We start from the raw sequence: 15,368 nt of genomic DNA, 5'->3' as shown, positions 1-15,368 counted from the left end.
TTTGGTGAGTGGGTCGTGTCAGTTGGCTGTGATCTACAGAAGGTCAGACTAGATGCTCTGGTAGTCCCTCCTGGCCTTGCACTCTATGACCAGGGATTGAATTTATGACCTCAAGAGCCAAAAGTGTGAGTCTCTTCAGTTTGTGCTAAAGAGACAATCTCTCAAGCTGAGTTATCACAGACTCCCATCCTCTGTGTGTTGGGCACAAAGGGATGCATATAATACACACACAAATAACTTAAGCTATGTCTACACTGCCACCTATATTGGCAAAACCTATGTTGCTCAGGGGTGTGAATATTCCACCGTGCCCCCCCCCCCCAGCAACGCAAATTATGCCAACATAAGTGGCAGTGTGCTATGTCAGCAAGGAGAGCTTCTTCTGCCCACATAGCTACTGCCTGCCGCTCATTGGGGGTTGATGGGAGAGCTCTCTCCTGTTGGCATAGGGCAACTACATGAGAGATCTTACAGCGGCGCCACTGCATTGGTACAGTTCTACCGCTGTAAGCTTTGTAGTGTAGACATACCCTGAATGTGACAGATTCCACTCCAGAAGTGAATGATAGCATTCATTCCATAGCTAATCTGTTGTCAAATTCAGGGGGGTTGCCTGGGTGTAAATGGTTTCCATTACAGCTAAAAAATTATAAAATGCTCTGCAAACATTACCAAGGTATAATAAATATTCTAGAAATTAATATATAATGAACAACAACGTAGCCAAAGGACAAGTCACAGAGTGTGTTAGGTTTCTTGCAAAAGAGGAACAAACAAAAGTGAGAAAATCCAATGGGAAAAAAATTGGCAAAAGGGGTGATTTTTGACCTCTTGTTAATCATTCTATATCAATTCACTTTTAATGAAACCACCATAAAAAATTCATATAGTGCTCTAGGTTTCCATTCTATGTGCCCCCCGCCCCCATTTCAATTAGATATTTTTTAAAAAGAAAGGCTTAAAGCTCCTCTTACGATTGCAGTCTAACCTTATCTACGCTACAGCTTCTGTTGACTCATAATAACCACATATTCTCCTGTCCCCTATCCTCTAAATACACAGTAGCTGCAGTCACAGATATTTTCCCCCTGATAAAGTTAAAGATTTTGCCCACTTCTCCTGATTTCTTTTTTGAATCAAAATTAAAACCAAAGAACATTCAATCTCTAACCACTAAACCCCACACTTTTCCCCAGAGTCAGGAATAGAATCCTGTATTCCTGATCTCTGTGATGCTACTGCTGTCTAGCAACCAATTTTGTAAGTCAGTGGGAAAATGTGTCAAGTCCTCCTCTAGGGGCTGAGCTAAATAGAGGTTATCAATTACTGCTGTACAGCTCAAGTGGTATAGAGCTGAGTTGTCAGTCTGATGGTTGAGGGTTTAAACCCTGCTGTTGACTAAATTGCATGTGACAGATTTTGATTTTTAAGGTTTTTTTAAACTGCTTAGTTAATTCATAGAATGAGAAAACATCCTGTAAGGACTTTTGTAACTTGAACTATTATAATCTTTAAATTATGGTAAATTTCAGTCATTTATCTGCCCCACTGTGACCCTAGAAGACTGTGTGTATGTGTGAGAAAAATTCTGGAAAACCCCACCTAGGAAATAAACACATCCACACTTAGTTCAGTGACAATTAAGGCTGCATTAACACTCCCTATCCATTCAAAACCTTAAAAGTAGAGGTAATGGCAAATTAAGGGTCATCTGCTGCCTTGCCACTTCACATTGCCGACAACACAGTTTATAGCACACTCCAGTGCTCCGTGAGGCTTTCACTTCTGTCTCTATGTTCTGGGTGTCCCTAAACCTGTGACTGCCGGAAGGGATCACTTGAAAATTGCCCTGTTCTGTTCCCTCCCTCAGAAGCATCTGGCACTGGCCACTGTTGGAAGACAGGAAACTGGACTAGATGGGCCATTGGTCTGACCCATTATGGCTGTGCTTATGTTTTTATGTCCAACAGATACTGAAAGGTTATACATACCCCAACTTCATGAAACTTACCCTCTCGCATAGCGCCTTAACGGTGACCTCAGCAATGTTAAGGCAGAATAACATCCCAAATGTATGGCATCTGTGCCTGATGTGCTGATCTGAGGGTGTGCGTGTTCATTCTGGAATCTTTTTGGAAGGAAAGGAAACAGACAGACTTCACCGGTGCTGGTTCTGTCCAGGCTGATTGATGGTGTTCAATGCCCAATTCTTCGTGACGTGCTGTCTTTCTGAGAGAGAGTTCTCCTCCGGATTTGCATTGTCCCACAACGAAGACTATATGCATGTGCTAGTTTGCCTGCAGTACCAAAACTACCTGCACTTCGTAACGTTGTGGCTCCATTTCAATTGCAGGCCTTCACTTCTCTCCCAGTCCTTGTTTTCTCATCAGTCTGATGGTGTCTCTGATGGGCAGTTGAAAGCAGGATGATCATAGAAAACTCGTTTATAGCCCATCCTTATGAAATAGTGTCTGCACATATTGATGAGGTCTTTCAGCTGCATGCATCCTTCACTTCTTTATATATTTTTCAGAGGAATTCCTTAGTGCCCTCTCAGGGTCTGGCCCACCTCTAGGCATTCTGTGAGACATTTGTGGTTCTAAACCAGTTGCCCAGAAGGATGTTACAATTTGTATTTCTTCTGGGAACTCTTTGAGTACTTGCTATTTAGAGGCTCTAGTTTCTTTGTTATGATAATTGCTGGACTTGGAAACTGTTCCATGGTGGTGATGCATTTTTGTACTCTACAAAATATCCTGATTATGTTCAGAATCAGGTATCAGATTATTTTCTGTGCACCTGAATAAGCTCAAGTTGGCTCTATACAATTCTATTCCAGGAAGCTGATCCCAACAATGTCCTAGGGCAGGGTTGGGCAAACTTTTTGGCCTGAGGGCCACATCTGGGTATGGAAATTGTATGGCGGGCCATGAATGCTCACGAAATTGGGGGTTGGGGTGCGGTCTCTGGCTGGAGGTGCGGGGTCTGGGGTGGGGTTGGGGATGCAGGAGGGAACTCCAGGCTGGGACCAAGGGGTTCAGAGAGCGGGAGGGGATCAGGACTGGGGTAGGTGGTTGGGGTGCAGGAGGGGATCAGAGGGAGGGGGGGAGAGGGATAGCTCAGTGGTTTGAGCTTTGGCCTGCTAAACCCAGGGTTGTGAGTTCAATCCTTGAGGGGGCCATTTAGGGATATGGGACAAAAATTGGGGATTGATCCTGCTTTGAGCAGGGGTTGGAATAGATGACCACCTGAGGTTCCTTCCAACCCTGATATTCTATGATTCTATGAAGGCTCCAGGCGGCGCTTACCTCAGGCAGGTCCCAGAAGCAGAGGCATGTCCCCCTCTCCGGCTCCTATGTGGAGGCGCGGCCAGGTGTCTCTGCGTGCTGTCCTGTCCGCAGGCCCCATCCCTGCAGATCTGATTGGTAGCGGTTCCCACCCAATGGGAGCTGCGGGACCTGTGAGTGGAGCCCCTTGGCTGCCCCTATGCGTAGGAGCCCGAGGGGGGACATTCCACTGCTTTTGGGAGCTGCGCGGGGCAAGCCCTGGACCCCGTTCCCCGGCTGAAGCTCAAGGGCTGGATTAAAACATCTGGAGGGCCGAATGCGGCCCCTGGGCTGTAGTTTGCCCACCCCTGTCCTAGGGTTTTAAGCAGTTAAGAAGTTGGTTTTCTCTCTACTCATGAAATTTCCACTGGACTTGATTGCGATTCATATGAGAAACAACAGTAAGACATCTATTGCATACTAGCACTTCCAGGCTGGAGAAAGAAAATAGAAGTTAAAAATTCTGAATGAAGCAAGGGAAAATTCTCTTGCTCCTGAGGCCAAAGGTTTTGTTGACTTATTACTTAGATGGCTTGTTTACAGTAGTACCAACTAGGTGCTTTACAAAGCCTCATTTAGGTCTGTTCTGGGGAGCTCACAACTTAAGGCATCTCAGTTAAAATCACATACATTTTAGCAAAAGAGAAACCTATAGGTCAGCTGACTAAGCACATGCTGCTTGGGCACATGAGAATGGGAACTAAATAATTTAGTCTTCAAGTGGTTAACAGAAAAGTAGTGGTGCAGAGACCCATAGTCTCTCAGACTCCTGCATATGTCAGTTCAGCATTCTTGAACGTCCTGGACTGGGAAAAATTCAATTCCAGGATCCTCTTAAACTCCCAGATTTAAAGCACTTTGAGACTCTTGGCTTGGAACCTGAGGGATTTTGTCTGTTAGAGCGATGAATATTAAGAACATAAGAATGGCCATACTGGGTCAGACCACAGGAGGTCCATCCGGCCCAGTATCCTGTCTACCGACAGTGGCCAATGCCAGGTGCCCCAGAGGGAGGGAACCTAACAGGTAATGATCTAGTGATCTCTCTCCTGCCATCCATCTCCACCCTCTGACAAACGGACGCTAGGGACACCATTTCTTACCTATCCTGGCTAATAGCCATTAATGCACTTAACGTCCATGAATTTATCCAGTTCTCTTTTAAACCCTGTTATAGTCCTAGCCTTCACAACCTCCTCAGGCAAGGAGTGCCACAGGTTGACTGTGCGCTGAGTGAAGAAGAACTTCCTTTTATTTGTTTTAAACCTGTTACCCATTAATTTCATTTGGTGGCCCCTAGTTCTTATATTATGGGAACAAGTAAATAACTTTTCCTTATTCATTTTCTCCATACCACTCATGATTTTATAGACCTCTATCCTATCCCCCCTTAGTGTCCTCTTTCCCAAGCTGAAAAGTCCTAGCCTCTTTAATCTCTCCTCATATGGGACCTGTTCCAAACCCCTAATCATTTTAGTTGCCCTTTTCTGAACATTTTCTAATCCCAGTCTATCTTTTTTGAGATGAAGGGACCCCATTTGTACGCAGTATTCAAGATGTGGGCGTACCATTGATTTATATAAGGGCAATGAGATATTCTCCGTCTTATTCTCTATCCCTTTTTTAATGATTCCTAACATCCCGTTTGCTTTTTTGACTGCTGCTGCACACTGCGTGGACGTCTTTAGAGAACTAGCCATGATGACTCCAAGGTCTTTCTCCTGATTAGTTGTAGCTAAATTAGCCCCTGTCATATTGTATGTATAGTTGGGGTTATTTTTTCCAGTGTGCATGACTTTACATTTATCCACATTAAATTTCATTTGCCATTTTGTTGCCCAATCACTTAGTTTTGTGAGATCTTTTTGAAGTTCTTCACAGTCTGCTTTGGTCTTAACTATCTTGAGCAGTTTAGTATTATCTGCAGACTTTGCCACCTCACTGTTTACCCCTTTCTCCAGATCATAGGTTGAATAGGATTGGTCCTAGGACTGACCCTTTGGGAATACCACTAGTTACCACTCTCCATTCTGAAAATTTACCATTTATTCCTACCCTTTGTTCCCTGTCTTTTAACCAGTTCTCAGTCCATGAAAGGATCTTCCCTCCTATCACATGACAACTTAATTTACATAAGAGCCTTTGGTGAGGGACCTTGTCAAAGACTTTCTGGAAATCTAAGTACACTGTGTCCACTGGATCCGCCTTGTCTGCATGTTTGTTGACCCCCCTTAAAGAACTCTATTAGATTAGTAAGACATGATCTCCGTTTACAGAAACCATGTTGATTTTTGCACAACAATTTATGTTCTTTTGTGTCTGACCATTTTATTCTTTACTGTTGTTTCAACTAATTTGCCCGGTACTGACGTTAGACATACTGGTCTGTAATTGCCAGGATCACCTCTAGAGCCCTTATTAAATATTGGCGTTACATTAGCTATAGCCTAACATGGCTGCTACTCTGAAACCTGTCATTGGGTACAGTAGCTGATTTAAAGGACAGGTTACAAACTATAGTTAATAGTTCTGCAATTTCAGAACTCTTGGGTGAATGCCATTTGGTCCCGGTGACTTGATACTGTTAAGTTTCTCAATTAGTTCCAGATTAATTATTCAGAAGAGCTTGTAAACTTAGAAACTGTCCCCAAATCTGGACATTTCAAGAGATTCTGACAATTTGATCCTCATGGTGATTTTTAAAAGACAAAAATCCCATGTAGCCTCACAACCAGGGATCTATTCAAATTCCTTCTCTTAAACTGGGATCTCGATTGGGTCTGATTCCCAGCTTCCTGAAGGTCCAAGACTCAGTGTTAGGAGTCTTGGAGCATATTGGTTCCAAGTCTAACCTGTTTTGGCAGCAACTCCACATTTTCAAATTCCTGAATGCTGTGTCTCTGTAGAGACGCCGTCTTGAGATGACTGTGGTTTGATGTAATCTCTGAACCTTCATTTACAGAGAGGAGCTTCCCTGTAGGTTTCCATTAAAATATTGTTTTTCCTGTTAGCAATTATGTTGACCAGAAGTTAGTAAAATCAGGTGCCTTACCTATCTGGAGTACTGAAAATTTTTTCCAGATGAGAATTTTGTCCTCCAGAATAAATGGTTTTAACTTGATCCAGTCTATTTGCCTTCTTTTAATCAGTTGTGGACTTTAATTATGGTCAGGATATTCAAATTCTGTTTATGCTTAACTAATCCTTGCAGGAAATTAGATGCAAGTTCAGGAGTAGATGTGTGACCTAAGAAAGGGTGCAAAGCAACCATATCTGCTGTTTCCAGATGGATAAATTCAGGGGTTTCTCAGGCCTACAAAATATCATAAAAGATCCCATCTCCTTCTTTGTGGACTTACTCACTCAAACACGTGGCCATTTCCAGCATAGTGCTTCATTCAAAAAATTTTGCAGTGTGGTTGTCTGGTCTTCAGTGCATTTCTTTATCATTTTAAAATAGATATGTTGTCTTTGTCTGATATGATGATTAGACAAAAGGTTCTTAGTCTTTCCCTTTCCATTTTGTAGCTAGAAAGAGGGTTTTTTAAGGAGCCTCTCTTTCTGCTTGGAAGATGAGAAAACAATAAACCAGTTATCCTGGAGCAGAAGGTGCTCATTTCAGAGTAGGAAAAAATACTGATAAGTAAATTTCACCTATTTAACTTCTTTGGTTGTGATCCTTATAACTAATGTCCTGAAAAATTAACCCTATATTTACAATGGAAGTGCTTAATTCTGCAAGATAGAGAGCACTTTAAGCACAGCAAAACATTTAAGCACTTTCTTAACTTGAGCACTCATATTGACTTCAGTGGGACTATTTTGCTTAAAATTAAGCACATGCTTAAATACTTTACTTTATTGGGGTCAGAATGCTTAGTACCTTGCAGGATTGAACCTTAAGGCAGACAGATATAGATTAATTTTTTTAGTCACAGAAATGTGTATTTAATTTTGCTTAAATAATTTAACTCATTTTTATTTCCTTTTCAGAGACAGGATAAGGAACCCTGAAAAGACCCTTATTGTATCTTCACAATATGGGAAGAAGTAGCTGAGGATTGACTTGTGGAGGCTGAGTATTAACACTTACTCTCTTGCATTGCAGCTGGGTGTGTTCCATCATCATGTTCTGGAAGTTTGATTTGAACACAACATCACATGTGGACAAGCTGCTGGATAAGGAGGATGTGACACTGCACGAGCTGATGGATGAAGATGACATCCTACAGGAGTGCAAGGCACAGAACCGCAAACTGCTGGACTTTATCTGCCAGCAGCACTGCATGGAGGAGCTGGTTAGCCTCATCACACATGAGCCCCCTGTGGACATGGATGAGAAGATCCGCTTCAAGTACGTACACAGATTCTTTCTTTTATGGGAAGAAAAATGAATTGAAGAATTGGCTGCAGAAATTCTTCTCTGGTACAAGGCTGATGAAACCTCCTGCCTTGGAAAAAGGCCTTGAGGTTCAGGCTGATTTGACTATTTTGTGATTCACAGTGAATATTACATCACAATGTTCTGTTTCTTGCTCTGTTTTTCATATTACTCCATTGAGTTTGTATGCAATGTTTTATCTAAAAATTCATCTCTTGTTTCTTTTAATTGGAAACTCTGGCAGCAGAGAGTTCAGTTGCGTTTCAGAATCTCTCCTAGGCCATCATTCTGCAGTCAGAATCCCAGAAATGACATTAATGATGCTCATTGAGGTATAGGTTCATTGAGGGCCATTGACTTAAAATCAGTACAGTCCGTAAAATATCAGGACCTCTCCCAGGAATAAAGTCCTCGAATTTGTGAAGTTCTGCATACATAGAAATTGCAGAATTACTGGAGGGTGAACTAAAATAGTGAATGCACTTTTGGATTATGGTGTGTGGAAAGAGCTTGTTTCTTTTTGTAGTGTTTGCTTAAAATTTGTGTTTGGTTATTGTATTGAATTGTATTTACATATGCATGCTTGACTTATTACTCTTATAATGTGACCAAACTCCTTTGTTTTGAAGTTGGGGAATTTGCTGTTTTTTTTTCTTTAACATTTATGTCAGAAATCTTGATGTACATCTGCAAGTGTATGTGACTGTGCTCCTGGGGTTTGATCAGGGGTTGGTTATTACCATTGTCACTAGAAATCTGTTTCTCACTATCTTACATACGTATTAAGTTAACTGTCTATAGTGACTGTGTTAACTTAATGAGTATGTAAGATAGTGAAATATATTTTTGTGTGAATATATTCAGGCATGTGAATGTCATGAAACAATGTGAAAAGTTACCATGTTGTAACTACTGTTGTAATATTTCTGCTATAAAATCTGTGAAGTCAGAAGGGACCAGGAATGCATTATTAGATTGTCATTATTTTACGAATGAAGATTTATATCAAATAACTTGTAGTATCAAAATTTAACAGGCAACATTATTATGGCATTCTCCATTGTTCTTTTACATTCCAGAATAATATGCACTGGTGAGGCTAATCTTCAGAGTTCTTAATGGAGCCCTCCACCCATTTTTCCCCTTTCTGGCTGAAGGAGGACTGAGCAGGATTTGCTTTAGGCATCTGTTAGTGCTACTGCTTAATGAGATGGAGTGATGTTGAGCAATGGGAGGCAAACTAGGGTCTAAGCATGTTCTGAGGGTATGAGTGAGGGTATCAGTGCCAAGAAAATAAATCCATGAGTTTCATGTGTCAGTGCAGAGCACTGTAATTGCTCCATTTAACCAGACCTAGTTCTTTTTCTTTTCATTTTTTTTGTGGTTGTCGTCAGCATCACTGCTCAGCATCATCACCGGACAGTTAGTACATCTAATCTTTTTGCTGAGAGATGGAAGAGAAAACCTCTTCTTAGACCTGCACCTTGTTTGCAAAGGGATCTGTAGAATTTTAAGGTTTATTTAAACCGTGCCATTAAACGTGCATGACGTTTCACAGACAAAACAATGGCAGGTTACTATCCCAAGGAGTTCATAGTCTAAACTAGATGTAACAGCCAGGGATGACTCTAAACTAAGGGTGAAGAGAGTGAGAGTTATAAATAAGAGAGATCATGATATATGCTCATTGTTGTCTACTCATCTTAAACTGTTTCCATGAAGTCTTATGAGTTTTAGATTGTGTGCATTTGCCTTTGTGTAGTGTGGTTTGCCTTCCAACCTCTGAACCATTCCCATACTTTCAGAAAGCACATCTTTCAGCATGGGTGAAGTGTATATATAATACAGTCTTTGTGTTAGTGCAAACTTGGGTGAAGTGTGTAATATCAGACAGTGTTTGTCTTATGACAGGTTTCAGAGTAGCAGCTGTGTTAGTCTGTATCCACAAAAAGAACAGGAAAAAAAAAAGTACTCCTGTTCTTTGTCTTTGTGCAAAGTTATCCGCTAATCTGAGAGCTATTTAGTAAACTTCCTCTCTCCTTTCTCTCTGGGTGATTTATTCCTGAAGCTAAATTTAGTATAACGGTTTGTCTACACACAAAAGTTGTATTACTTTAACTATACCAGTATAATTAAAGTGCTGCAACCCCCCTATTGCGGATACAGTTATACCAGTATTAAGATGCTTTATACCTGCATAGCGATTCCCATATCATTGTGTTCACATTAGGGGTTGGTTCAGTATAAAACTATTTTGGTAAAAAATCATCCTCCCCCCAACTGAAATAGCTTTACTGAGACAAGAACTGCCAGAAGATCAGGCTGAAGGGAGCAGCAGCATACCTGGCTAAAGTCATCTGAGAAGCAAATGCTACTTGGAGTTTTCACAGAGCCTCACCTAGGTGGAAGTGGAACTGCTCAGCAGTTTGTGGGGTTTTTGAGTGCTTGCAGATGTGTTTTCCACTTAACATGCCCAGAGCTAGAGGACTTTGCCTATCAGAACCCATAGGGGTGGCGCTCGCCTCCTCTCTCCCAATAGCCCCTTCTCTGACTATTTAAGGACAGTGCCACCCTGACCCTTCTTAATTAATTCTCACCGTCTGTAGCTAGAGTTGGAGTGTTCTATGTAGTAATGCACCTCACAGTTCTCTATCTTGGTCTTTCTGGGACTTCGTTGTATATAGTTAATAGTATAGTTTAGTAGTACCCTTAGCTTTAGTGAATAGTAGTTAGTTAACATAAATAGTTATCTGGTGTCACGCTGTCACAAGGTGCCTCTGTCACTACCCAGTGAACCTCTCTGCTTAGCTAGTTCAGATGGTTTTGCAGTCACAAACGCACACCAGGCCATTTAGCTTTCACCAAGGTGTGCATTTATTCCCCTCTTACATAACAATACTGTGCAACAGGCTTATAGCCAAGACAGGCTTCCCTGGAGCCCTCACTCCCCAGCCCAGGCTCACCCTTTGAGTTTTCTTCTGAGCACCTCTCGAGCTCCCTCTTGCTTCCTGTTTTCTCTTTGTATACTCCCCAGTTACCTTGTTAGCCCTGTGAGTGTCACCCAGGTGCTCACAATCCCGCACCAGAAAGCATGTAATTGCCCTCAGCTGGGCCTGCAGCCTTCTCCAGGGTGCAGCACTGTAAGTGACTAGGGTGCCGCTGATAGCATGCTGTCACAGATGCCCACATTGTCCATTGTGTGGGGTGGTTATCCCCACTAGTGAACCCTACATGCAATGTTTGTTGTGCCTGGGAGAAGGGCATGTTAAAGAAAGGTTCTCCATCTGCAGATCATTCAAGAAAGGAACTCAGCTGGCGAGGGACTTGTTTGTAGCAGCACCTTCTGGAGCAGGCCATGAGGCCCACTGTGCTACTGGCGACCTCCACAGATTGTCAGCTGCCCCTTGAGGATGTCTGAGTTGGCACTGGCGGCTGTTTGGCCAGATTCAGATTTCTGTCCTAGGAGGAAGAGCGACTATTTTCCTTTCTCTGATCCTCCTAGACAAAGATCTCATAAAATGGACTGGGGCCATTCCAGAGCTAGGAGGTATTCCTCCTTCCCATCTAAGAGGAGTGTAGACCAGTACCATGATTCATCAAGCACGTGAGATAGAGCAGGGCCAAGGTGAGAGTAAGTGGACTCCGTATCGTTAACACTGATACCGTTTGTGGGGCATCTGTTGAGTCCAGTACTGATGATGTAGGTGTTGGCACCAGCGGTTTCCACACCACCATTGGACTTACTTTGCCTGTCTGTTCCTGATTCTCCTTTAATTCAGGAACATCTGGCTGTGGTTGCTGCTGCTTCGGTATCCTCAGTGCTGTCTGAACTGATTGCACACCTGCCGTTATTGTTGATGCCATCTTCTGGACCTCTCCCTGCTAACCTCAGTTCAGCACTGGGGCTGCCTTTTCAGCACTGAGGGTCAGTGGAGGTATAATCTTCAGTGCTGATGATGACTCCAGTGCACACTTTGTGTGTGGGAATGTGCCGGCTTCGACTTTGGTGCTGACGTCTGCTCCAGTGCGAGTGTCGAGTGCGAGGCCTTTATCAGTGTTTCAGGCACCGACTATTTTATCTTTGTCAGAACTGAGGTGTCCTTTGTGCTGGACTTTGGAACCTCCATTGCTGCAACCACAGTTCAGCGGTTGCTCCTGTGGAACTGGTTCAGCCTGAACTGTTATGGACACCACTGGAGGTTCCATTGGCTCCGCTTCTTTTCTCTCTTTCATCAGGAGATGACTTTGTAATGCCAGACTCTTCCTCCCCTGCACCGTGGGATTTTAAATCCTACCAGGACCTTCTGAGATGCATGGCTTCAGCCTTGGGTATTCAGGCTAAGTTTGTTCAGGAGAACACACACAAGTTGCTGGATATTCTGCAATCCTCAGATCCAGGGAGGATAAATGAAGTGATCTTGGAACTGGCAAAAACTTTTTGGAACATCCCAGTGCCCTTAACACCCACAGCAAAGCATACCGATAAGAGATACTATGTGCCTCTGCATGGTTTCAAGTGCTTCCACTTGTACCTGGCATCGAACTCTCTTGTCGTAATGGTGGCTAATGAGAGGTTGATACAGGGGAGATATAAATTGACACCAAGGACAAGGATTCTAAAAGATTGGACTTGCTGGGGAGGAAAATGTATTCTACCTTATTCTTACAAATGCATGTTACCAATAAGCAAGCACTCTTATCAAACTATGACTTTGTAAATTGGAAATCAATGGCAAAATTTACAGGTAAGTTGCCAGAATCCTCTAGGAAAGAGTTTTAAGGCTTTCATTGCAGAAGGCCATCTAGTGGTGAGGACATCACTGCAGTCAGTTTTGGACATGGTGACCCTTCCTCTAGAATTATAGCCTCTGCTGTAACAAGGAGAAGGTCTTCATGGTTGCAGAACTCTGGTATAGTTTCTTAGGTCCAAAAGATGATTGAGAACCCTACCTTTGACGCCCAGTTTCAGTTTTCAGAGATAACTGACCAAACATTACACACCTATAAGTCCTTTCAAGCTATGTGGTGTGTTCATTGGGGGGGGTTTTACACTGGTAGTGGAGGCATCACTTCTTGGGGTGACAACAGCAATATCTCCTTCAGCGTTTCCTTAGATCATATTATCCCGCTAGACATCAGGCTTTCTCCAGAAAGGGGCAGAAGTTTCATAGGAGAAGGTCTTCTGGTGCCAATTTTATTTAGTCAGCCCATCCTTCACCAGCTTCAGGAAAGCAGCCAGTCTGACTCTCCAATGTCGGCATTCCAGTCGTTGTGTTTCAAGTCGTTTCCCCTTAGTCTGGGGTTAGACTGTCCCACTTCCACAAGCCTTGGGAGTCGATAACTATGGACAAGTGGGTCCAAAGCACTGTGAGACTGGGTTATGTCATTCAATTCCAGTCCATTCCCCTTCCCACCATCCTGCCTGTAATGGGGCGAGACTCGCCCCTGCGGCGTCTCCTGTTGGTCGTCCTGGAAATTAGTTCTTTAGACCTGGAGCGCACTCTGCAGGTTGGTGCCTCGCTGCTGCTGGCCCCCGTGTCCCTCCCAGACCCGGTGCCCCTTGTCCTCAGGTGCTGCCCCCTGGCAGTACATTCATTGTCTGGGTCTCCCCACCCAGGGGAAACCCCACCCACTGTCCCCACCTCACCTCAGTGGCTACTGCCAGTCACCATCTAGCTCCCTTTCACTGGGGCCGACTGCAGTCTGTATAAGCCAATCATCACAGGCAAGGGGGGTTTGGACTGGCTGCCTCTGCCTACCCTGGGCTGCACCCTTGTACCTTAGTACCTTTCTGGCCTCTGACAAGGCCGCAGTCTGGGGCTTTTCCAGCTGGGAGCACCCCAGCTCCCTTTTCCTATTCCCCAGCCTTGCTCCCCTCAGGTACTCTGTTCAGCTTCCCAGCAGCCAGGCCCTTCTCCCTCTAGAGACAGAGAGAGACTATCTGCTCCTGGCCCACTGCCCTCTTATAAGGGCCAGCTGGGCCTTGATTGGTGCGTGGCCACAGCTGAGGCTGTTTCTCCATTCAGCCTTCCCCAGCCACAGCCCTCCCCCGGGGTTGCTTTTAAACCCTCTGGACAGGAGCGGGGTGACTACCCCGTTACACTGCCCCATCCCTTTTCAGGGCCTCCCCTTTCAAGTCCTTGCTTCTTCACCAGGTGCCAGGCCCTCCAGGCTTCAGGGGCCATAGAAGAAGTTCCTCTTCAGAACTGGGGAAAGGGATTCTACTCTCAGTACTTCCTCATTCCCTAAATCCCAGGGAGGGATGAGATCTATCCTCGATCTCCACAGTCTTAATAAGTACATCAAATATATGAGATTTCTCATGGTTATTACCCTAGCGACTATTTTTTCCCTCTTTGAATCACAACAGCTGATTTGCTGCCCTCAATCTTCAGGATGCTTACTTCCATGAGGTAATTTTCCTAAGCCATAGGAGGTTTGAGATTTCCAGAGGCAGGTGAGCATTATCCATACACTGTGCTTCCTTTTGGCCTGTCCTCTGCTCTCTGGGTATTTACTAAATGTATGACTGTAGTATATCTCAGAAAAACAGGGATTCATGTCCTTCCATCCCTGGATGATTGGTTAGTGAGAGGCAAGTCCAGAGAACAAGTCCTCTGTCATGTCCAGTTCACACTATGTCTCTTTGATTAGCTGGGCCTCATTTTGAACAAACAAAATACCAACTCAAAACATTGAGTTCATTGGTGCCCTACTAGACTCTTGAGTTTGAGAGCATTTCTGCTGAATGATTGATTTCAAGCAATTTGCCTCCTATGTCTGGCACTCCAGTCTCAACCTTCAGCTATGGTCCATGTATTCCTGAAGTTACTAGGCCATATGGCTGCAAGCGCTTACGTAGTCCAGCATGTGAGATTGCTCCATCATCCTCTTCAAGTGTGAGTGAAGTTAGTCTGTCACCCGAGACAATCAAAGTGATGACATATGAAATAGCTCAGACCACATCTCCGTAGAGATTACAGGCACTCTCAGTGAGGGCCCAAGTGACATCAATAGCATTCTTCAGTGATGATCTGATATTGGGCATTTGCAAGGCTGCTACCAGGTCTTCTGTGCATTTACCAAGCACATGCTGTTACTACTGCATCTGACCAAGAAGCAGTAGTAAACTTTTGGAAAGGCAGTTCTGCAGTCATTTCTTTAAGTAACCTCCGAGCCCCACCTCCTTGTGAGTCAACTGAGTGAAGTACATGTCTGCAGCCACTCGAAGAAGAAAAAAAGATTGTTGCCTACCCTGTACAGTAACTGTTGTTCTTCGAGATGTGGGTGCAGACATGTATTCCACCACCCATCCTCCAGCCCTACTGCATTAGAGCCCCAACTCTTGACATTCGCTGTGAAGGAACTGTGGGGGTTGGAGCCTGTGCTGCCCTTAAATATCCAGGGGAGGGGTTATTGGGCAAGAGGGCACAAGCGCTGCCCTGTGGATACTGCTGGGCAAAGTTCTCCGGCTTTTGTGCTCTGGGCACATGCACACCTGAGCGGAACACATGTCTGCACCCACATCTCAAAGAACAATAGTTACTGTACAGGTAGGTAACTGTCTTTTGTCTTCTAAATTGGAGAGACACAGGCCACTGACTTGGAAGGGCTGACATTTTCCTTTTATCCTCCCAGTGTCACCACTGATTTATTGGGCT

The 15,368-nt window shown here is 44.0% G+C and overlaps 1 protein-coding gene across 9 annotated transcripts in view; it reads left to right on the top strand.

Annotated features, from left to right (window-relative positions):
• Positions 1-15,368, top strand: part of PPP6R2 (protein phosphatase 6 regulatory subunit 2) — a 176,589-nt gene that overhangs the window by 65,368 nt on the left and 95,853 nt on the right. For all 9 annotated transcript variants that reach the window (XM_078851216.1, XM_078851214.1, XM_078851213.1 and 6 more), the window contains one exon: positions 7,435-7,680. In XM_078851216.1, the coding sequence (XP_078707342.1) occupies positions 7,454-7,680 (227 nt within the window). In that variant the 5' untranslated portion in view covers positions 7,435-7,453. The remainder of the gene's footprint in view (positions 1-7,434; positions 7,681-15,368) is intronic.

The sequence above is a fragment of the Lepidochelys kempii genome, chromosome 1 (genome assembly GCF_965140285.1).
Source record: "Lepidochelys kempii isolate rLepKem1 chromosome 1, rLepKem1.hap1, whole genome shotgun sequence".
Lineage (NCBI taxonomy): Eukaryota > Metazoa > Chordata > Testudines > Cheloniidae > Lepidochelys > Lepidochelys kempii.
Note: the sequence above shows the minus strand (reverse complement) of the source record. Positions and strands in the feature narration are given on the sequence as shown.